Below are 24,570 nucleotides of genomic sequence, written 5' to 3' on the forward strand. Positions count from 1 at the left end.
TCAGTGTGGCCTCACACAGACTTGCAGTCCTTCCTTGGCTGGGGGAGATGGGGGGTCTCTTCAGGAGCTTGGTGCCATCCTGCAGACTCTAGGGGCAGCCACCTACCAGTGGTTTCTCCTCTCAGGGTCTTATGCATGCTCACGGCAGGCAGAGAGAGCTTTTTGAACCTGCTCAGGCCCTTCAGTGGTCCACCAAGTGTCCCAGGGCTGCTCATGAGACAGCCAGAGGTCCCAGGGGGCACTCCCAGCTCCCTGGGGTGCCAGGGCATGGGCCCCCTGGCTTCTGAGCAGACTGCTGGCTCCATGAGAAACCTCTTCTCCCACCAACCCTCACCCAGTCCCTACTTCTCTTTCGTGTCTCTTTCCTGAAGCTTCCCTGGACCCCTCCATCTGGGGCTGGGCATTACCCCCCACCCCATCTGCTCCCCCAGACCACAAACCATCACCTCCTGATGTTTGTGAATGTCCCTGGGAGGGCAGGGACCAGCCCTGCCCACCATGGTGTCCTCGCCAGTGGGCACTGAGACAGGTCCGCTCAATGACAAATGGCATTTCCTGGCCGCCCCCTGGGAAGGCGGGGGCAGCACTGGGGCAGAGCCTCTTATCGGTCCTCACCGGGGAGGGGCCGGGTGCTTGCTCCAGGCATTTCCATTCTCAGAGACAGGACTCTCGCCTGGCCTGACAGCTGTGGCCTAATTTCCAGGGCTATACCCAGGCTCCTTATTTTAACCCACTTGGTATTTTTCATTCCTGAAGCATGGGGGGGGGGGATGGAGCGGGATTGGGGAATGGGGGAGGAGTGGACAAATGGAAGAGATGAGCTCAGTGGGGCTTGGAGGACTCAGGCATTCTGGGGCAGGAATGTGCCAAGAGGGAAAGGGATGGGGAGAGGAGGGCCAAATGGACTTGTTTTTTAAATTTTAAAAAGGAAAAAAAAAAAATCCCCAAATCCTACCCCCTTGATTTTCCTCAGTAAGCATTTTCAACAAGGTCACAAATGCACTGGCTCTATAGATTTTTGGCTGCAGACTGCATTTCAGGCAGCCTTTAAAAGCCAATTCTTGGCGTAGCTTCAGCTGAGCCCGAGGAGAGGGAAAACTAGGGCACACTTTTATGCTCCAAGAAAATATCGGATCCAGGTCACAGTTTCCTGGCTCCCCTGAAGCTGTGGGGTACCCTCCCCTTAACAAAGCCCAAACCTGAGGGACCCCCCCCCGCCCCCCCACCGCATACAACCCTTTCCCCTCTGCAGTTTCCTCCAGAGCTCGGATCACAACAGCAAGGACGCACATTTATCGGTCACTTGTCACCTGTCTGCCTATGTCACTAAACTGCTCCCTCGGTGCAGGGAGGGATGGGTTCTCCATCTAGTGCATGCGCAGCGCTGGCGTGGGGCCCGGCAGACCGCACAAACTCCAGGAAGTCATGGAAAGGACCTTGTGGAGAGTCCATGTCTGACCCTTAGTCCCAGTGGGGCTAGCCGAGCTTGCCCGACGGACAGCACCCCAGGCCCATCCGAGTCTCCGTCTGCAAGTTGTGCTGTTTCGGCTTGGGTCAGCCTAGCCCAGGCTGTGGCATGAAGGCAGCACGTGCAAACAGTCTGGAAAAGTCAGACCCTCGGTTCCTCCTGTGTGAAAGAGTCAGTTGATCTGTAAGGTCTCTTCTGGCCACTCCAAACTGAGCCGAAAATCCAGACGGGAGACTCTCCTGGTCTCTCTTCAATCCCGTGTCTAACCTCCAAGTCCACAGCCAGCCACGCAGGCCATGGCCCCTACAGCCTCTGGCGGGGCGCAGTGTTCAAAAAAGGAAAGAAGCTACAGAGAAGGATCAGCTGGAGGCTCCCCTGCCTGCCCTCGGGGTAATCTCTGGGAGGGTCGAGGGTCACCAGGCACTACACAACCCCACCCCTCCCCCCTTCCTGGATGGAGGGGGGATTTGGCTCCTGCTGCCGCCCCACCATGGGCCCCGCTTCACGCCCCCCTTCAGGCCACATATGGACCTCAACCACAGCGTGGACACCAGCTGGGGCTGCCTCCCCCACCTGCTGTCTGGGGTGCTGGTTCCTGTGGACAACTGTTCTTCCCCCCTGCACCTGCGGGCGCACCCACAATCTGGTTCCGGATCACCAAGGCACAGCGCTTCCCTGGCCATGGCGACAGGTCCGTGAGCCCCAAGCCCAGCACTGCAGCTGAAGGCAGCGCCGTCCTGCCACAGGGTGGATGGCCTGCCCGCAGGGGCACTGACAGAGCAGGAAGAAGAGCCAGCTACGGAGGTGGGAGGTGAGACCAAGTCCTGGGGACACGAGCCAATCCTTGTCCCTGACCGCACACTCCCGCCCTGTCCCTTGACACACAGCGAGAGCGGGTTTTCTGTCCCGCGCAGTCAGGAGCCCTGACTGGGCCGCCCTGAACAGGGCAGGGTCAAGGTCAGGGGCAGAGGAAGAGAGGACGCCCGGGGTCACGTGCTGGTTTGATCAGTGGGTTTCTCCCTCACCCTTCCTCAGAAGGGCCAGCCCCAGACCACGGAGGGAGCGGCCGTGTCAGAGTGAGCCAGCAGCTGGGCAGGGGGCTGCCGGCGACCCACCCAGGCCCGGGTTCCGAGCTCGGACAGCATGAAGAGACCGCAGATGCCACTTATCACAACCACCGTCACAGCTACCGGGTGCCGGACACACTTCAGAACATTTCTTGTTATGTCATTACACCCTCCTGAGCATTCAAAGGCAAGAGTAACGACCCGCATCTTCACTTTCCACGTGAGACAACAACCACTCAGGGAGCAGACACGCCGGCGGGCCCCCGGGGCTGCTGCCGGTCTGCAAATCCTTCCCTTTCTCGTGGGCACAGTGGCCCCTTTCCTCTGGGACCTGTTGCTCCCCACTCCACGCGGGTTCTGGTCGGGCTGCCGCTGGCCCACATGACCCAGTGTGAGCCACCGAGCACAGCCTGCGGGGACGTGGTGGTCATATCTCCAAGCCTTAAAGAGACCAAGACAACAAGGCTGACCCCAAACAAGGGCCGAGAAGAGAGACCGCACTGCCGGGAAACGCCGAGTTCCTGCATCTTGCTGCTTTCTGCCTCTGTCTGGTCACACAGGCTCGTCAAGCCCCTTGCTCACTGCGGTACCTGTGACCGGGTTCCTGCCTCCTGTCACTCAGAGCGCCCACCAATACGGCTGGGTGTGAGGTTCCCGACCCCAGGCTGCAGACCGCCGCCGGCCGGGCTGCACCAGAAGCCGCTGGGGTTCAGCTGGCTGGGAGGGTGGAGGGTGACTCAATATCCTTGCTTTGACAAGCACCAGCTGGCCGGACTAGGTGCCCTCCAAGACCCTGGCTAGAGCTAAGAACTAATACCTTGGGTAGGAGGTGAAGTAATATTCCAGCTCGGTGAGAATGCTGGACAAACGTCACCCAGAAACAGGCAGCTTTATGGTTCGTTTTAGGAGCTCCTAATCCCCTGAAAAACCACCACAAAACATAAACGCTAACTGTGAAGGAAAACCGATACCTGCGCGACGTTAAAGATCGGTAACTTCTACTTACAAGGAGGCACTATCAAGAGAACGATAAGGCAGGCTGCGGAGTAGGGCAAGAGGACTGTAGGGTGTACACCTGAGAAAGACTTGAATTCAGAATACATAAAGAATATATGTGGAACTTTAACAAATAAGCACCAAAACCCAATGGGGAAGTAACTTGAAAAGGTCATCGCAGAAGAGGATATCCAAAAGGCCAGTAAGTGATGAGAAGTTCTCCATTAGTCTTCAGGGAAGCACAAATTAAAACCACAAGTGGTATTGCCATACACCAACCTGAAGGGCTAGAAGCCAAGACTGAGGACACCAGGCGCTCGTGAGGATGGGAGAGCTGTGGAGCTCCCGGACAGGCCACGGGAGTGGACACCGATGCAGCCACCCCAGAAATATCTCCCAAAGCTAAACCATGTAGGGCTCTGAGCCAGCCACTCTTAGACATGTGTCTAAGAGGAATGTACCCGTACGTTCACGTTAACAGCGCCAGACTGAAAGTAAGCCAAGGCCCCGACAGGAGCAGAACGGGAACACGAATCCCGGTATCTTCATACCCTGAACACTCTCCAGAAGTGTGAACTACTGCACATCTTTTTTTTTTTTTTTCCTAAGATTTTTTTTTTTTTTAAGTTGACAGAGATCACAAGTAGGCAGGGAGGCAGGCAGAGAGAGAGAGAGAGAGAATGAAGCAGGCTCCCCGCTGAGCAGAGAGCCCGCTTCGGGGCTTGATCCTAGGACCCCGGAAACATGACCTGAGCTGAAGGCAGAGGCTTTAACCCACTGAGCCACCCAGGCGCCCGTAACTACTGCACATCTAACAAGGGCGACTCTCACAGACACAAAATGCATCAAAAGAAGCCACTTTGTCAAAGTACGAACTGCGGGATTCAGTTTATATCAAGTTCAAAACCAGGTAAAACAAACCTGTAGTGTTAGAAGTCAGGATAGTAGCTACTCTGGGGAGGAAGAAAGGGGTCCTAACTAGGAGGAGACATGAAAGGGACCTCTGGGTGCCAGAAATGCTGTACTTCTTGATCTGAGTGCTGGTTACATAGGTGTAGACATTTCGTGAAAATTAACTGAGTGGTAGTACACCTATGATTTGTGCACGTTGAGACAGTATGTTGTTTTTCAATGAAAATTTACATTGAAAAAGTCATCACAGGCATCAAGGCTTGGAGGGAGGTAAGGCTGCCACACTGCCCTGATCGAGAGAGGGAAGAAGACAGATCTGGGCACTGAACTGGTTAAGAAGGGAAGGGGGTTTTGCCAGAGACGGCAGAACAAGCAGAAAGAGCAGAAAACCAGTGAGAACTAGGGACGGAGCGGTTTCCGAGACACGTGCTCCTTCGAAGCCACACAAGGGCCGTTCTTCCTTCATGGGGAGGGGCTGGATACTCAGGTGGCAGACTGGGGCACAGGGGCCCCTCTGAGGACAAGTTCACTGACGACGAGGCTGAGGATGAACTAGAAACAGGTGTGCCGTTACAGACAAAGGCAGCAGCTCTCTGGCGGAGCACGACAAGGAGGCTCCGGTGTCTCCATGCCAGGAAACCCATCCTGCGTGAGGGCTGGAGCTGGGTGCATGGCCCAGAAAATGGACACTAAGCGCATGGGACAGCGGCCTCCGAGAGGAAAGAGAGGAAAGGCTCAGAACAGACAGCATGGGACGCCCGGCAGGGGACAGGAGAGAAATGAGGAAGACTCTGGAGTGCATCTGAAATCCATCCCAGCCCAGCTTCAGCGAGAGAGGTTACCGTGGACGGTGCAAGCGACTGCGGTGACCCGGAAGGTAGAACGTATCATCTGGGAGAAGGTGGGTGGGGGGGGGGTGAGGCAGATCCACTTGAGCAAGTAGAAACAGAGATTTAGACCCAGAAAGACACTCACAGTCCAAGTACCAAGCAGTTCCAATGAGATTATGTCATCTAAATATAGACCGGAAGTAGGCCAGGATAGTGGACGGGCAGCAGGCTGGAGGCCGGGGCCCAGAAGGCAGGCAGGAAAGGACATGCACATTTACTCAGCATTTCACTTCTGCATGGGAGGCGGAGGCTAGCGGGATGACAGCCCTGGCAGAGGCGTCAGTGGCCACATCAGGAAGGGTCTTGGTGGGCATTTCCTGTGGGTTAACACCCCTGGGTGAAAGGGAGATACCATGAGGGAGCACAGCTTCCTTCCCGTGAGGGCTGAGGAAAAGCAGAGTCCAGTCTGGAAACCGCAGTTTTCCCAAATGACCTCCACCCCCCAGTCTGGAAGAAACCAGGACACCCCGCTCTGGGGTCTCTGACCGGCTACCCAGCAGCTCCATGGAGCGTGGAGCAGGACCCAGAATGGAGGGCGGGGGCGGGGGCGCGCTCCTGGGAGTTGAAGCTGCCGACTTTTAAAGGAAGTGCCATTCTCCACTTTGGACCGCAAGGGCCGCGTCGGTGGGCCATCACAGCCTGGGTTACAGAGCACCCTTCCCCGAGGGCCATATGTACTCCTCGTGGGCCTGTGCTCGCCTTTGGAGGCTCAATTCAGCGCCAAGTTTCTCCCAGGTGAGAGTCCTTGGAGACGGAACCACCATGCAGGCTGAGACAGGAACCCTCCTCTGTGGAAGGAGCAGCTGTTCTAGGCAGACTTTCACAAACTGCACACGATAGAGACCTTCTCTACATTTTTCAGAAGACAGGGGCAGGGTCTATGTGTGTTGGGGGTGGGGGGGGCGGCAGGGTGTGTGAGTGCGTGTGTGTGTTTTCATGGCTCCTGCTAAAGGAAACCACTTGTGGGGAGAAAGGGGAGAACCCACACAGAGGCCCCAAAAACCTAAGCTGAAATGATACCAGGATAAAAGAAAGCGCTTCCTAAGAAACATTCTACGATGGGTGAATGGGATTCACTCTGTAACTGCTGTTCCAGAAGGAGTTCAGAGGCACCTTTAAAAGCAAGGACACCCTTTCGTCTGTCCTGACTCTGATGCAGCCCTACCTCAAGGCGGCAGGAGGATGGAAACGACTTCTAGCGGCCAATTCCTGCCACTACTTTGTCAAGATGCTACCTTATGATAGCCGTCAGCTACGTGCTAATTAACTAAGCTATCTGACTTACCAAGGTCAAAACTTTGTTGGTTTCCTGGCATCCTTAGGTAAAGTATAAACAGATCCAGACAGTACTGCCGATTCCATCCGGGAAAGCTCTCAAGCTTCAGAAGGAAATTCATTATCAAGTTCTCAGCCACTGGCAACGGCTCGTGACAGTCACCCCCAGCCCTGCAGGCTGCCTGAGCCATGGGCTGGGGAGCTGATGTTTTGTAGGTGCGGCGACTACCAGAAAGTGCTTTTAAGCTGAGGCTGGGAAGAACAGAGCAGGTGCCAGCACCCGCGTGCTGGGGGTCCAAAGCATGCCGTGCAGGGGCACCGAGACACTTTTCCCGCCAGTCCCTCCTGAACCCTCACCCTGTCCACAGGGGCTTCTCGGGTCACATGGCCTCCCACCAAGTTCATCTGTGACCTCTAACCTCCCATGAGCTCTGCTAAAGGGAGTGGACCCTTGGCCTTCTTCCAGTCCCCTGTCACAGGGATCCACTAGAACCCTTGAAACATGGAGAAGCTTTCCTCTGAAGCGCCTCAGACTCAGCACACACCGTGCAGGGCTCCCTCTGGCCAGCACTTCCTCTGTCCCCTGTCGTAGGACCTAATTAATCCCAGCCTTGCCTGACAGGGCCCACCACATGTGGTTCCCGTTTTCCAGAAGAAAATACGCCCTTCTTACAGGGAGTACCCGTGTGTGTGTGTGTGTGTGTGTGTGTGTGTGTGAGAGAGAGAGAGAGAGAGAGAGAGAGAGAGGGAGAGACAGTGGGACCCTGGAGACTGCCTGGAGGAGGCAGAGCAAAGCCACTAGCCTGCTTCCAGGTCCCAAGCCCTCCCCGGTCACAGATGGTTCTGTGAGGTGCTGGGAGGTGGCACCTTTCCATGGGTTAGGAGACAGTGGAAATAGACCAGGCCGGGCTCTCTGGGCTGCCTGAATTTTGCCCTCCCCAAGGACATATTCGTGTTTCACTTTTGAGGGCGGACTCCTTTCTCAGTCTTGTCTGGCGTGTCAGATCGTGCCTCCCCGCCAGTCACGGACTCTCAGTGCTGCTTCCAGTTAGATCAAAGCCAAGAGCCAAAGAGCTTCTGCCACACACTCCCTTTGCTGACCTGCATCTCAACCAAAGCAACCCAGACCCAAGCACCTGCATCTCAACAAAAGCACCCCAGGCCCCTGGTCTCTGGGGAAAGAATGACCATGGAAACTTCCAGAAGATGCACACAGGAGTCAGGCAGACTTACTTCAAGTCAGCAAGAACAGATCCTTCTGAGAGGAAAGTAAGAAATTCCTTGGAAGAATTCCTCTACCCCAGTTCAGGTCCTGTCTCCTTCCCCTCAGCTGAGGACCCCACCAGTATGGCTTCAGACAAATAAAATCTCAAACCCCACCTGCATTCTGGGTCCCTTCTAGCAGACAGCCTCTGGCTGGCACATGTTCGTCAAGGCAATTTATTTTTATTTGGAGCAAATGAATGCACCCCATTAAAGGGGAGAGTGAAAGAAAGCAAGGAGGGCCTCTTAGAAGCTCTCTCCTGCGGGCTGGGGGCCAGAGGCAAGGTGTGCTAGCCTAAAACACCGTTCGAACCAGGGATCTGGGTCTTGCCACGTTACTTGGATTCATCCTGCATTAGCATCAGCACCGTGGGCTTTGGGTAGGGGCGCCTGGCTAAGGCCCCCTGGCACAAGTGGCGCCTCTGAAAACTGTAGGGGAGGTAACCAATGTCAGTGAGCTCCGGGCGCTGGGAAGGTCTGGGAGGACACAGAGTGAGAAGGGGAGCGGGGTGGGGAGGGTCAGCCGGTGTGGGCTGCCCTGGCCACAGTGGTGATGTGGCCCTGGATGACAGCCTGTCTCATGGGTGACCATACAAGGACAGCAAAGTGGAATTCCTCAGTTACAGCAAGAAAGACAGATGCTTCTCAAGGCCCTGCCTGAGATCCAATTAAAAACAAGTCCAGTTTCCAGTGGCTTCCTAGGCCTCTGGCCCTACCACCCATGTCAGCGGCCGATCAATCTCCCTCACTCCCCACCAAGCCCAGGGCAAACGCGGGGGTGGGTGGGGGGCGGGGCGGGATCAGGAGGCGTACATCACAGGGACTGCAAGCATTTGCTGAACTGGAGAGGCTGCCATGCCCGTGTCTATCAGAGTCTTGAGAGGAGGACCAAAATGAACCAGAAGCTTTATCTCAGGGCTCCTCTGGGTGCAGGACTCATGGAAGAAGACGCAGGACTGCCTCCTGCTCTCCCACTTGGGCCCCCAACCCAGGCTCTTCAAATGCTCTCATCTTAGGGGCACCCGTGTCCCTGGGAAGGGTGCTCAGGACCTCATCCACCATCGGTGGGGCTGGCTGGGGTTGGAGCCTTTGAGTTCACAGCAGGCACTCGTTAAAAAGAAAGCATTCTCTGGCAAGTCCTCTCTGCGAGGCAGCAGGGAGGAGGGGGTGGGGGAAGCACAGTGGGTTAAGCCAAAGGACGGCTGGCCAGAGGGCCATCTTGGCGGGCGGAGTGGGGTGTCCCAAGACTCGCTCACTTCCCAGCACAGAAGCAGGCCTTGTAAGGATCACAGCTGTCGGATCACGCTGCAGTTCCTATCAGTTTATCAAAGAAGCTGCGTTTTCTCCCTCCTCTCCCTTTCTACTGAGTATAAGTGGCCCGGTTCATGGGAAAACAGCCCCGCGCTTGTTCTGCCGCATTGGCATGGAGGGTGGGAAGAGGCCGGAGGAGGGAAATGTACACCAACACCTACTCGGGGCAGAGTTGTTTTAATGGGGCCGGGGCCGGGCCGCTGGTGGGTGTCTGAGGTGCTGGGGCCGCAGGCCTGGCGCACCACGGCCAGCTCTCGGCACAGAAGCCTTAATTACTTCGCCCTCTCTGGAGTCTGCTTTCCCGTCTTCACAGAGCACCCTGGGAGGCTAAGGCCATGTCACGAGGCGGAACAAGAGCTCCCCTTCACCAGCCTGTGCTGAGAGTGACGGCGCGCACTGTCTTATGCAGCCCTCTCTGCAAAACCAAAGGCTGGCACCACCGCAGCTCAGGTCACGTGACCCAAAACTGGAAGAACTGGGATTTGAACCCAAGTCTCCTGGACTCCAGTAATTGCAATCTTAATCCGGATCCCGAGGACCTGGGGGGGGCCCATGGGCCCCATGCTGGTGGAGTCCAGGGAAGGGGGAGAGGCATGGGGAGGGCTGCGGGATGCCCACGTCTGGCACCCCTCCCCCATGTCCCCTTCCTCAGTTGTGGGCTCCGCTTCGACGCCCGCAGCTGAGAGGAGGGCCTGGGCCCACAGCGCACCTCAGCAAGTCTAGCCGAGATGAGGCTTTGCAGCCACGGGCCTCCCCGAGTTCACTACGCAGCTAAACTGTTATGTCCATAAGATAACAAGGCCATATGGACACAGAGGAGGTCTGACCCGCCCAGGAGCCTGGGGGGAGTTTGGAGGCCCCACTCCCACCCCCCACAACAGAGGTGCAGCCTGGGAAAGCTGTGTGGGGGAGAGGAAACCCTCCAGGGTCCTGAGGGAAATCAAGCATCTTCCTCAACGCCAAGACGCCCACCAGATGTTTGTCTTCAGCAACTCTGGCTGCTCTTGTCCTCTAGACGGCAAGCCCTCCTGCTCCCCGGGCTAAACACACTACTGTAGAAATGACGGCTTTTCACTGGTTTAACACCTGAAGGAGAGGGTTAAATCACTCTGTTTCTTATCAGGCCTGTGGCTTCATCTCAGCAGTCTGCACGGAACACTACTATGCTTTTCTTTAAAGCTGTCAGCAAAAAAGAAGGAAATGAAATGAGAAGCAGCCCGGCAGGCTGACGCTCCCAACGGCCGCTCCCCAGCAAACTCGGCTGAGGGGACTCACTCCCCCGTCTGATCACAGGAAGGCAGAGAGCCCGTGTCTTCAAGACCTCCTCCACGTCTGATGCTGTGCTTTGTGCCCCCCCAAGAGCCTAGACTGGCTGGCGGGGACAGTGACCCAGGCTGGTCAGTGGCGGTGGGCCCACAGGGCCCGCGCTGCACAGGGGAAGCAGGTGCTGGTGCTGCTTCTTGCGGTGGGGGGGGATGGGAGGCTGGACAAATGGCGCCAAGGAGCAGGAGGGACAAGGGGGAGGGGCCCACCGGGTTCCTACGCCAGGGCCCGGGGTCACAGGCTGCGCAGAGCCTCGCAAGGCGCCCGGCCGCTGTACTCTCTCACGGAGGCGATGAACGGTGGGTGCGGAATTAGCAGAGCGCGAGGGTCTGCAGCTCAGCTCCCACCAAGCCTGGCAGGCACGGGGCTTCGTCTCATTTCCCTCTACAAAATGAGGATGCCCGTCCGCCCAGGAGGCTAGGAAGACACTAGACAAAGCAAGTAAAGCCTCACTACCCCGAGGCTGTAAATGGGAATATGCAGTGGCCGCTGGGTCCCCAGCTTCAGGGAGCCCAGGGTCCCTGAACAGGTGGGGGGGGGACACCGACGCGGGCCCTTGCTGCCCACACTTCTGCTTGGTGCAGCCTGGCATTCTGCTGACTGCTCTGAGCTCGCTCTCTCCGAGCCCCTGATGGGACAAGGGAGGCTGCTAGAGGATGGAAAACCCAAGAGTCAGGTTCTCTGGAGGGGAACTAGTTACAAATGCCTTCTTCAAAGGCCTCTCTCTTCACTGGTGCCTGAAAGGCTTCCAGGCAAGGGGGAGCTCATCAAGTGAATGGACATGTCTGCAGTACGGAAAACCACGTAAAATACACTGTCACTCATGTGGGGACAGACTGTCGCTCTCCCAGTGGGGGGGTCTCCTGAACCACTTCTAATGTCACTTCAATCCCACGGACTGTCCAACCTGATGTGAAGTAAAACGGGAAGTCCTCCCCTTCTGGCCGAGTGGGGTGAGAATCCGCGTCTGTCCCTGTGTAACTGTGGGGCTCTCACCTGGGAGGATTCTGCTCCCGGGGGCTTGTGGGCCTGTCTGGGAGCATTTCTGATGTTCCAGCTGGGAGGGCGGGTGCCGCTCCACAGCCCACAGCACACAGGACGGGCCGGACCACCAGGGACCGTCCAGCCCCAACGCCAACAGCACCGAGCCTGCGAAACCCTGCTCTCCATGACCTCAGAAGAGCAAGAGGGCCGTGACAGCCTCCCACCACCACAGGGACACACCTTTGGTGGTCTGGACCATCAGAAGCCCCTCCCCCCGATGGGCAGAAACTTCGTAGTCCTGCTTTGGCCTTCTGGCCAGGCGGGCCTGTCCCCTCCTGCAGCTCGGTCCTCTGACCCCATGCCCTCAACTCTACCCCCAGTCCTCAAGCAAGGGCCTTGGCAGGCAGCTCTGGATGAAGAGGGAAGGGCCTGCTCTCTCCGTTTCCCTCCCTTGGCTCACATCATGGCGGGGCAGGCTCCTGGCATGGCTCCCGGCAGAAGCTTGTGGGTCTCACCTCCCCTCGCTGCCTCCTGCCACCTCCTTTTGCTTCTTCCCACCTCTCAGGGCCTTCTTCTCAGCTTCCTTTCCTGGCTTCTCTTTCTCCTCGACCACTACACACTGGAGCTCCCTGGGGCTCGGCCTCAGGCCCCTTCCCTACCTCCTCTGCCCCTCCTTACCACTGACCGTTCTTCTTCCCTAAGAAAGCAAGCTCCGCGAGGACAGAACCATCTGGAGCAGTACTTGGCAGAGTCAGTACTCAGTAATACCATCTGCTGAATGAATGAGTGAGTGAGAGAATGAATGAAGGACTATGCTATCCATTTCCACTTTTCTCTCTTGGGCACAGGTCCCTCTTCTCAGAGTCACGGGGAGCAACCTGCTTCATTCATCATCTCTCCTTTGAGGTTACCAAAGCAATTCCAACTCAAACGTGGGACCCTGCTCCCTCCAGAGCTCCCATCACAGGGACTACCACCACCAGCCAGAGTCCTGGTGTCACTCCCAACAGCCTGTCCCCTCAGGCCCTCACGTAATCAGTCACTAATCAATGATACATCTTACAAATTACAGAATGGTGCCGCTTCTTCCCATCCCCCTCCCAAGCAGCCACCATCTCCCACTTGGACAACAGCCCCCCACTGGTCTCCCACACGTCCGCCTTGCTGTCTCCATCCACCCCTTCTCCTCAGCAGCACAGGAATCTTTAAAAACACAAATCTGGTCACACCGTCCCCCCACCCAAGCCCCTCAGTGGCTCCCTCTGGCCTCGGGGAGAGGCCTCCAACCCCGGTGTGGCCAGCAAGGCTGGGCCCCTCTCCCGCTTGCCCTGTGGATCACACAAGAATGAATGCTCCGTGTTCTTTGCTGACTTGAAGACTCCGTACAGGCTGGACCCTCTGCCAACAATCCTCCAATCCCCAGACTCCACAGAGAGCCTCAGGAGCCTTCCCGACTGCACGCAACACTGTCTAGTCAGCTCCCCCAGCACCCTGGATGGCTCTAGAACCCCGTCCCCCCCAGAGGTGCTTATTTCATGGGTCAGGGTGAGGGCCCTGGTGACCGACAGGAAGCTACTGCTGCAGAGCACTGAAAGCTACTCAGACTATTCCAGAAAACTTCTCTCCTTGGCTTTGTGGGGGAGCCTGGAGAAATCTTTGCCCCATCTAGATTTTGATGACTTTAAGGTCACACTCTTCTGTGACCTGGCTACTTGGAGCTGAGGCAGCGGCAAAGGGCCAGAGCTGGCCATGTTGCTGGTGGTGGGAGTTCTAGAGGCTGAGAGTGGCCGGGGCCCTGGGACTGGCCAAGGCCAGGCTCACACGACTCGAGATCCCAGCTCCGCTAGAGCGACTGCTGCCACCAACCCTGGCCAAACGCTGTGCGGGCAGCTGGGCACCTGAGCCCCTTTTCGTGTTCCCTCCAGCTCACCTACTTTCTTTGCCAAAGACTCCAACAAGGACACACGGACAGGACCTTTAACCTCCAGGGAAAACAGTGTCTCGACAAGTGGAAAAGTAATTCGTTCGTTCAAGAAATGGCGACATGCACCTGTCCCGGGTTGGCAGCACCAGCAGGCCCGATGTGAAGCTGGGGGCGCCTCTGCTTCTTTAAGAGTAAACGCAAAGGAAAAGGAAGGGAGAGAAGTGGAGGAGAAAACGGCTGCTGGCAGCTCAGCCCTGGCGCGGCGCACAGTGAGAAAACGTGGCTGTGAGGAAGAGAACGCGCGCCGAGTCTGACCTGATGATGAAGGCGCCTCTGGCCTCCAGGAGCTTGCGTTCACTGCTGAACCTCTTGAGAAGGTTGATCATGAACTTATAAAAGTAGGAGTTCATGGTGGGGGTGGAAGGAGAACATTCCAAGCCTTTGGTACCTGCAAAGAAAGGGACAGAGCCAAGAGTTACTGTACGGCCCACAGCATGGGGGGACCCCCATGGAACATATGCCGTCGCAAATTCCAGAAAGGGGGTGTGTTGGGGGGTGCAGCTGTGTGCAGAGCGAGGTGAGGGAAAACCTTCAATCCAGAGCCTCGGGTCGACGGCAGGAAAGCAAGGACTATACAAGTACATGAGAACAAATACAACTGCTTACTGTACAAACACCCACTCACGGGTCCCCCTCTCCAGCCAGCCCCCAGTGACTTAGCAAACACCTCCTATCTCGGAGCCCCACTGCTACATGCTGGGAAATTTTTATAGACACACCTGGACCTATCATCCCAATAAATAAAATACACCTGGACTTCATTTTGGCTGGTTAAGGACAGGTGAGAAATCGAAAAGAAGAAAGGGGTAAAACAGGCATACGACCTCCACAGTCAACAAAACACATGCTCCTTGGCGCGCCTGGGTGGCTCAGTGGGTTAAGCCTCTGCCTTTGGCTCAGGTCATGATCTCAGGGTCCTGGCATCAAGCCCCCGAGTGGGGCTCTCTGCTCAGCAGGGGGCCTGCTTCCCCCTCTCTCTCTGCCTGCCTCTCTGCCTATTTGTGATCTCTGTCTGTCAAGTAAGTAAATAAAATCTTAAAAAAAAAAAAAAATCCCAAATCCAGAGTTGGCTTGAGAACCAGAAGCACATTCGGAGTAGCCCCCGGATAAGCATCCTAGCTGAAAATACTCCGAGGGCCAGGTCCAATCCCCCCAGAGTCCCATCCCACCGCGGGTCCCCTCCGCAAGGTATCGGTCATGGAGGGGATGACAGAAGGGCTGATGGAATGCCTGGCTGATCCCCATGTAGTACATTCATACACCCCATGCGAACTTTGTTTTTTCTTTGCCACCCATGCTGACCTCAACAGCACTGTTGGGAAGGTGTTAAGGATGGTAGGAATCTTCACTCCCTCTGCCCAAGGCACTAACAGGGCACAAAACGCACACACAACAGCTTGAGATAAAATTCACGTATCATGAAGTTCACCCTTTTAAAGTGTACACTTCAGTGTATTTTACGACAGTATAGTCATAAAATCGTGCATCGATCACCACGAATTCCAAAACATCACCCAAAAAGAAACCCTGTACCCATTAGCTGCCACTCCCCATCCTCCCCTCCTCCGGCTCCTGGCAATCATTAATCTACTTTCTGTCTCTGGATTTGCCTCTTCGGGAAATTTTGTACTAACGGAATCACACAGCAGGCAGCTTCTTTGACTCGGAGTGTTTTCAAGGTTCATCCACACTGTGGTACGTATCCACTTTGTATTCATTTTTGTGGTTGGATAATTCTTCATTGTATGGATATACCATATTTTATCCATTCATCAGTTGCTGGATATTTGGTTGTTCCCACTTTTTGGCTATTAAGAATAATGATGTGGAGCCCCGGCTGCCTCGGTCGGTAGAGCATGTGACTCTTGATCTTGGGGTCATGAGTTTGAGCCCCTCATTGGGCACAGAGCTTACTTAATTAAAAAAAAAAAAAGGATAATGCTGCTGTGAATATTCATGCGTAAATTTTTGTGTAAACATGTTTTCATTTCTTTTGGTTGTATACCCAGGAGTGGAATTTCTGAATTACGTGGTTACTCTGTATGTAACTTTTAAGGAACTGCCAGACCGTTTTCCATAAGGGCTAGATCATTTTACATTCCCACCAGTGGAGTGTGAGATTCCAATTTTCTCACATTCTTGCCAACACTTGTTATTACCTGTCTTTTGATTAGAGCCATCCTCATGGATGGGAAGTATCTCACTGCGGGTTTGATTTCCATTTTCCTGATGACTAATGACACTGAGCATCTTTTTATGGGCTTACTGGTTCTTGCAGATCTTTGGAGAAATGTCTATACAAGTCCTTTGCCCATTTTAAAACTGGGTTGTCTTTTTATTGCAGAGTTGTAAGAGTTCTAGATACATGTCCCTTACCAAATGTATGATTTGCAGATATTTTCCTCCATTTTTTTTTCCTTCTAATGTCCTCCATGGTGTTCTTTGAAGCACAGGATTTTAAATTCTGATGAAGTCCAATTTATAAATTTTTTTGGTTGCTTGTGCTTTTGGTGCCATATCTAGAAAGTATTACCTATTCCAAGGTCATAAAAATTTTCTGACACGCCTCCTAAGAACTGTTTTTTAAAAAAATATAGCTCTTATACTTAGGTCTCTCATCTATTTTATTTTTTGTATATGGTGTGAGAAAGATGTCCAAATTCTTTTGCATGTGGATGGATACCTAACTGTCTTAGTATAACATGATATCTTCTTTCTTTTTACTTTATAGGTGCTTTTTTTCAAGAAGTTTTTTTGGAGTTTATTTATTTAAGTAATCTCTATCCACAATGTGGGGCTCAAACTCATGACCCTGAGATTAAGAGTCACAAGCTCTTCCAACTAAGCCAGCCAGCTGTCCTGATGCTTTTTCACATTGTATTTTTTCTAGCTTTATTGAGATAGCATTGCCTATACCATTATATAAGTTCAAGGTGTACAATGTGTGGATTTCATACCTGGACACATTGCAGAAAACAGACACCACAGCGCTCTGGAGTCAGCCAATACCTTCCTCATTGCACATAAGTACCTTTTTTTTTTTTTTTTGTGAGAACATTTACCATCAACTGTCTCAACAACTTTCAAGTATATACTATAGTAATATTAGCTATCATCATGGTTTTGTATGTTAGATGACCAGAACTTATTAAACTCTAACTGGAAGTTTGTACCCTTTGACCAGTATCTCCCCAACATGGTATCTTTCTTTCTTTCTTTTTTTTAAGATTTTATTTATTTATTTGACAGAGAGAGAAAGAGAGATCATGAGTAGGCAGAGAGGCAGGCAGAGAGAAGGGGGAAGCAGGCTCCCCGCTGAGCAAGGAGCCCAATGCGGGACTCGATTCCAGGACCCTGAGATCACTACCCGAGCCGAAGGCAGAGGCTTAACCCACTGAGCCACCCAGCTGCCCACCCCAACATGGTATCTTAATAGGCAACCAAGAGCTACCATTTACCAGAGACTTATTACGTGCTATGCGAGTCTAAAGTCTTCACACATAGCATCTGATTAAATCTCAAAATAATCCTCGAAAATATGGGCTAATACTCTTCTCATTCTACAGGTAGAGAAGCTGTGAATTAGACTGAGGACTATCCGAAGTCACAGAGCTGACGAGGGGTGATCTCGGCGTCCACGCAGCTGGTTTCAACAGCTCCGCCGTGTTGCCCATCACTTGGGTGCTGGTGTTGGTGCAGTTTGGGGTTAGCAGGTTAGTGGGCGGTATGTTCCTAAACAAGGGGCAGAAGACTGGAATGAAGGCCCTGCCAAGACAGAGGACAGAGAGACAGTGGCACTGGCAGAAGCTGCGGAGGAAGCACCTGGCTGCAGCCCTCTGGGAACTCAGGGAGGACACCAGGGCAAGCACGGTGCCAGCAGAGACATGTGGGCCATTATGCGCCAGGCTGGTCTCTCTCTGGCCCTGAAGTCCTGACTTCCCGCCCAGACCAGGGAGAGGATGGCCACACACCTGTGTGTAGAATAGGGAACCAAGCTTGCCTGTGAGGGTCTATTGGGTCCCAGAAGCATCAGCCCCCGCACACAACACGAATGTACGGAACTATCCACAGGACCAGAAGCAAGGCCTACAGAGGCCCACGGGCTGACTTCACAAGATGCCAGTGGCCAGAAGAAGCAGTAAAACCCTCCTTTCAGGAGCTGTCTTTTTTGCTCAATTCAGACTTCCCTGATGTCCTTGCACGGTGTGACTGGGAACGGGAAGGGGTGCCTTTCTGTTTTTTTTTCCCCAGCTGTGAATTACTCTGTGAGGATTCCTTACTAGGAGCCATACCTTCAAACTATTATCCTTTCTCCGGAGAGCCTCCTGGACAGCCCCTGTGAACTGTGTGCAAGGGGCAAGCCTTGAGTAAGAAGCCCAGTACGAGGGCAGACCTCATTGAACTTCTTGATGTTTGCAGTTCGTTGTTCTGGGTCCCTGCCCAGAACAGCCTGGCCTGGGAGGTCCTGAGTGACTCTGGAATGGCAAACAGTCTCTGCTCCCTGGCCCAGAGGGACTGTTTGCAGAATCAAGTGTCACATTCTTACAGATCGAATTACCCCGGGCCCAGCTGGGGCCGATCTCTGAAGAGGTGGCTGCAGATGCAGCTGCCAGAGCCCCTCCTCCCCATCCCCGCACTGCCCCCGCGGTGGCCTGGCCGCACACCCCCAACGCCGGCTGCGTGTGTGAGCTGGAACCTTCTCCATGCTCATCTGTGAGGGCTCCTGTGTCCCTGTCCCCTTTTTGCTTCTGTATGTGCAACCCCAACCTACATCATTTCCAGGCTCAGGGTCATTTAGGTTCCAACATATTCCAAGAGACAAAGGGACCCAAATAGGGAGTGACCATAAAGAAATCTTCCACAATGTGGGGCTATGGTCTCCATTCCCAAGGAGCTGGGTATCGCGGGCAGGCAGAAACATCGAGCGCGCTGTTCTAGAGTAAGGTTTTGGAGTCCCGGTTGAGATCAGATGTCTGCCTCTTACTAGCTGTCCAACTCTGGGCAAGTTTCTCCCCCAACCCTCAGTTTCTTCATTTGTAAGGTGGGGCCAATAAGAACCCCTTTCCTTCCATTCAAAGAATTTTTTTTTTTTTTTAAATTAAGTAATCTTTAAGCCCAAGGTCAGGCCTGAACTCACTAGATCAAGAGACTGAGCCAGCCAGGCACACCCAGTAAGAGACCCTTTAAATGAGACAAAACACGTGATGCACCGGGCCCGGGGCCTGCCGCACAGTCCATGCTCAGTGAACGGGGGCTGCTGCTATTAGCAAACACGCCAGAACCCGGGGCACAGCAAGGGGCAGACTGTGCCCGTCTCCCCCTCTTGGAATACACGACCGAGGGCTGCGGGACAGTCTGGAAAGTCTCTTGAGCGGAGACTTCAGATCTGGGACGGTGTCCCAGGGCTCTGCTGGGAGGCAGGCAGGCTGTGAGAAGATGGGATCACCTGTGACTGTCCCCAGCCCCTGCCCCACATTTGGGCGGGAGATCTGCCCGCCCCTCGGCTGACAGCTGGCCTGAGATGGTAGGAGAGAAGGCTTGGGGCTGCTCTGAACACATTCTGGTCTTAGTCATAGCCCCCTCCGGGCCACATGATTAAGGCTCAACGACCAGGCCCGTATGGCAGCCCCGGAGTCGAGGCCCCCTAGCAGGAGGGAGAGGAGCAGAGAGACATCTGGGAGAAGCCCCGGCGGATGACTCCCGTTCTCACGGTGCGGTGGCTGCTGGGAAAGCTTCCATAGCTCAGCCTTCCCGTGAAAAGACTCTACGGAGAGCAGGAGGCTGGGTGCAAACCGAGTGGGTGCCGGGCGCCTGCCTGAGAGCCAGACCCGGCTGATGGGAGTGTCCGGGAGCTGCCGGGGCTTGCAGCTGCTGGGCAGGGACCTTTGTCCCTCAGGCTGTCCCAGCCGCCAGAACGGGCTCTCTGGAGGAGGAGCCTGGAAAGCTCCCTGCAATCCCGGCCCAACTGTGTCGAAAGGGCAGGTCTGGGCAAGGGCAGGAAACCCTTCCTGGGTGGGTTGGTTGAGGACAGGGTCCCCTTGGGGCTCCCCATGGACAGGGTGAGGGCCTCCTTGGTCTCTCCAGCCTCCATTTCCCACTGGCTCATCAGCCACTTTTCTGAGGAACCAGCCCCTCAGGCCCAGCTGGCTTGAGACAGAACCTGCGAGAATCAGGGCTGCAGGCGAGGGAGGAGGTGGTGGGGCGGAGAGACGGCAGACTCATGCCGGGAAGTGTTACTACAAGGAATGACGGGCCTCTCTGGGCCGAACCCAGTCTGCCCGGCAGCAGCGCACAGTACCTCTCCCCGCCTCTGGCTCAGCCTCCACAGCCGGGCGGGCAACCAGCCTCTTCTCTCCCACAAAAGCCACCTCTACTGGGCTCTCCCACAGGTTGGGGCCCTGGGCCAGGTGCTGCTGGTCCTTTAGGAAGAGGCAGAGCCTGGACAGGAGCCCAGCGCCCAGCTCCCGGCAGGCGCCCCAACTCTGTGCCCCGAGGAGCTGCGGGGCCGCCAGGGCCGGGAGGCTTTCGCTCGGCGGCACTGCTGACGACAGCCTTGCGGGCCCGCTAAAGACGGGGTGCCAGCTGTTCTGGCTGGGGCCCAGCAAGGCGGCTGGGGACAAGCGGGCCTTGGGTCTCCGGAGAGGCACGCTCCTCAGGGGGCCCGGGAGCGCGGGGTCTCCATTCCCCGACCCCGCTGGGGACCGGCCCCTGAGCTGAATGCCGCCCACCTGGCACTCCTCGCTGGGGAAGTCTGGACAAGCGGCTCTGGCAGGAAGTGCCCGTGACTGCTGGCTGGCCGAGGGGCAGACAGATGCTGTCGGGAGCGCCGGGAGTACAAACCCAGGCTGGTGGGGTGGGCGGCCAGGGAGCCAGCCGTGCAGATGGTGCTAAGTGAAACCTGATGTGGCGACATGAGGATCCGCACAGCGCCTCACAAACAGCCTTCCCTGGGATGCTTTAGATTGAGTTTTGTGGCTATGACGCGAAGGAGCCTCACATGTCAGGATAAAAATAGCTCTGGCCTCAATAGGCAAAACGACTTACAGTTCAACAAAACCAGATGCAAAAGCCTTCATGGCCTGGCCCAAAGCCGGCGGGGTCCCTGCTGGCTCCCTGCCCTCTCGCCCGTCCCCTCCCCCGTGGCGGGGGGCATCTGGACCCCGCCGCCCAGAGCGTGGGGAGGAAAGGCCGGGGGGCCGGGGCAGATCCAGGCCCTGTGGCCGACTGTCAGGGCAGGCTTGAGGAAGTGACAACCTCTCTGGGGCTACTTCCTGTCTGGGAACTCTGCGGGGGTAAAGAGCCTAGCACAGTGCCTGGCACGGGGATTCCTCCGGGGCGGGGGCTGCATGACTGGGAGGCTGGCACGGAACCCAGGGACGCAGGTGGGGAAGGGGCAGCTTCCCTTATGGGATCAAGGGGCTGGAAGAAAAGGCCTCGGACTCCAAGCAGCAGGGTCTCGCGAGGCGTGGAGCCTCTGAATCGGAGGGCCCAGGCCCCAAGGCCACATGGATAAAAGGGTGGCAAAGACGGTTGTGACAACAGCACCCTTGGGACTCGATCTAAGGGGCAGTTACCATCTTTGCTGTGAGCCGGCCCAGCTGAGGCGGGGGAGTCCTCGGCCCTGGGCAGTGACCCACATCTGGGGGGCTTTCCAGCTGCCTGCTTCAGAGGAAGAGTTAAGCTAATGGGCCACGGCAGGGCCCTGGAGGAATTTCCAGCTGACAGAGCAGTAGAGAGGGGCGGTGCCAGGAAAGACTGCTGCTGGGGGCGGGGGCAAGGGCGGCACTGGAGAGACACAGGAGGAAGGGGCCTGGGGGCCATCTCTGAGACCGAGCCTGTGTTGCAGAGGGCTAGGCTGTCCACCTGGCGACAAGCAAAGACCTGCGCAGTGGTGCTAGGGAATGTTCGATATGGCACTGGTGAGGGGGCGGCTGGGTCTGGCATCCCCTCCTTCCAGCATGTTAATGACTCTGAAAGGTACTAACCCCTCCTGGGCGCACAACTATGGGCTTCAGAGATGAGTAAAACTTAGAGCCTTCTGACCCTGGCACCCAAGCCATCTGGAAGAGTATGTAGGAAGGAGGCCTTTTAAGGCTCCAAGAGCAACAGAGAAGGCTTTTGGGGCTGGGAACTCGTCTGGTGCGGCTGGAGGAAGTGGAGGCAGGAGGCATGAGTTGCTGAGGCCACTGAGGCCAGAAGGGGGCCCCTGAAGTCACTGTGCAGAGGAGGGCTACCCTCCAGAGATAGGCCAGGCTGGGGCCGTGGCCCACCGCCCCACAGGAGAAGCATGGACTGCTGGCCTGGCCACCACTGCTCTGCTCCCCTCCTTGGGTGGTAGAAGTTTCCAGGGCTGGCCAAGTGCTTTTCTCCTCTAAGCGTCGGGGTGAAGACAGGAGACTCCCAGGCTGGGCTCCTGGGTCAGCACCAACACCTACTACACAACCTTCCTCTCCCAGCTAAGAATGACAACAGTGCTTTCTCTCATAGTTGTCGTGAGGAGTTGAGGGGCTAACCCACAGCGAATTTCCGTGAGGTGACACTCTGGACGACAGAGTCCAGTCCTAACAAGCTTAATGTATTACAGTCACTGGGAACAATGCCCAGGGATGGCTTCTTGGGTTTCTTCTAGAAATTGTTTGTATTGGCCACACCAGCCAGGATGATAAGGAACGAAATGGAATCAGAACATTTCATCTCTGCCCATTTTTAGAGCCGGGGTCAAACTCCACCTTTGACCAGAGAACCCCACAGGGCTCAATGATGTAAGCAGTTATTCCATTAAGAACGCGCCTGCTTGGCTGGAAGGAAAGGAAAGGGAAGACCGGGTTTTGGGGGCAAACATCAGTCCTGGGCTGACCTCTGACCTCAGACAGCCACACTGCCGTGGCGCCTGGCCAAGGCCGCTCCCTGTCCTACAGCAGGAACATCCAGGGCCCAGGAGGGCCCAGCATGTCTCAAATAAGGGACTGATTCCGGAAGCCTCCTACTTCTGCTGAGCCTCTGGCTTGAAGGGGGGGTCATCACCCCCTCTCCTCAGAGCGCAGGGGTCCTCAGCCGGCGTCCCTGAGTGGAGACGGGCAGAGAAAGCTGCCCACCCAGAGGAGACCCAAGAGGTTGTTTCCATTTCATTTCACCAAATCGCAATTAGGAGACAGCAGGACTCGGGCTTCCCTCAGGGCTGCCCACCCAGGTAGCCCCCTCCTGATGCCCCCGAGGTGAGCCTCTTCCCGGCCTGGGGCTCTGTGAAGGTCAGCAACCAAGTGGTGGTGGGAGAAGCAAGACCATCAGCTCTGCTCACACGCTCTGCCCTGGAGGGGGCGCTGTCTGCACAAAGCCGGGTGGGAGGAACGCCCCCTGCAGGCAACTCTGCAGGCCCCAGGGACTGCAGCCAAGGTGCCTTTAAGGCCCTGAGGCAGCTTCCCAGGTGGTGATGCTGCCCCAGCCCTCGCACTAAACCTGCACTATTTGAGTTTACAGACCCAGAGAGCAAGCAGGCTGGGCCACTGAGCTCCTTGCAAACGCAAGGATTTCATCTTTGCTCCACTCCCTGCCTCCCTGGCTTTCCAGAAAGACCCTTCACAGCAGGGGTGGGGGCTCTCTATCCTAAAAGGCCATAGCACAGCAGAGCGGTGCCCTAGAGAGCCAGAGGAAAGCCAGATCCAAACAGGAAGAGGGGCTGGCCTTGTAGCCTCTGTCCACGTGCATGCCCGGATGGAAACAGAAAGAATGACCCTCTTGCATGCCTGAGAAGCCCTGGGTGAAGGAGCAGCCCACAGATGAATGACTGTACACTTCCTGCGTGCTTTCTGACCCAAACAGCCACCCCCCACGTCCTTGGTGCCTGGCCAGTGCCTTCCCCAAGGCGGCTGAAGCAGGAGAGGGGATGGGGCCCAGCTCTGGTTTCCTGTGCTCTTCTCTTTACTGGTTTGAACTTGACCTTTTGAAATCATGGACCCACTTAAAAAATCTGGTGCCAGCTGCGGACGGGCACGCACGTGTGGTTCCCACACTCTCTGCAGGGAACATGTGAGTCTCAGGCTGAGTGCACGTGGTGGCCCACAGTGCACTGTGGATCCTTGAGGCAAGAAGTGATACTGACTGTAGGCACTTCCTTAGTGTTCTTTCCAGGATGGAATTTCTTCCATCTGGCACACTTGGTTGTTTTTCTATGAATTCAGGGTGAGTCCCTGGCTGATGTGAGCCAGTCCGACAGCCCTGGTGAGCTGGGGCAAATTTTCACCACCTCAGCCCCGTCAGCAGCCTACCCACCTGGGCAGGGCCAGGCGCCAGGGTTCCGAGCACCTAGCTGTCTGAGACTCCCCCCAGCTCCTGCTCCCCAGCGGCTGAAAGGGGGGGCTCCTGGAGCTCCCAGGTCTGGGCCTCCCCGGGGCACATGCCCCGCCCACTCCAGCAGACCTGGGCCCTGAGTCATCTGCCAGCACATCCTTCTGCTCATGAGTAAGCACTTTAAGAAGTCATCAGCTACTTGGTGCCCAGAGAAAGAGGAAAAACACCTTAGAGGTAGAGGGACAGATCTGGGAGTCCCGGAGACTGAGACAGAAGTGTCCTTCCCCTGCCCGAGGCTGCGCTGCCTCAGGTTTGGCCTCCCTCACCCTGAGGAGGAGAGGAGATTCCTTCCGGCCAACTGCTTCCTGTGGAGGGAGATCTGAGGGCTGACTCCGACCCACAGGATGCCTTCTCCTCGCTCTGCCCCTCTTGCAGTCACTTCTCACCCTCAGCCCCTCGCCTCCCACCGAGACCCCACCCCCACGCCATGCCTTGCTGCCCACACTCAACCTCTGGCATTCTTGCCATCTGTCCCAGGGACTTAGGGGTGCCGAGCGCTGACGTGGGACACAGGATGGAGAACGGACTCCCGGGCTGCGGGACAGAGGGTGGGGACCTCCCCGAGTGTCCCAGGGTCAGGATGTGGGCGCCTCCCAAGCATGGCCTCTGACTGCCTGAGGAAACTGGGCTCCTGGGCAAGGAAGCCGCTGCATCCTGGGGAAACAGGAGAAGGAAACTGTGCTGCCACCAGAGCCCCTTTCCTTGCTTCAGGCAGAAACAGCTGGATACTTGGGACCAGTTGCAGGCACA

The 24,570-nt window shown here is 55.9% G+C and overlaps 1 protein-coding gene across 1 annotated transcript in view; it reads right to left on the reverse strand.

Annotated features, from left to right (window-relative positions):
- Nucleotides 1-24,570, reverse strand: part of VAC14 (VAC14 component of PIKFYVE complex) — a 98,811-nt gene that overhangs the window by 24,686 nt on the left and 49,555 nt on the right. The window contains exon 14 of the mRNA XM_044255772.1: nucleotides 13,729-13,861. Within this exon, the coding sequence (XP_044111707.1) occupies nucleotides 13,729-13,861 (133 nt within the window). The remainder of the gene's footprint in view (nucleotides 1-13,728; nucleotides 13,862-24,570) is intronic.

Source organism: Neovison vison, chromosome 7 (assembly GCF_020171115.1).
Source record: "Neovison vison isolate M4711 chromosome 7, ASM_NN_V1, whole genome shotgun sequence".
Taxonomy (NCBI): domain Eukaryota; kingdom Metazoa; phylum Chordata; class Mammalia; order Carnivora; family Mustelidae; genus Neogale; species Neogale vison.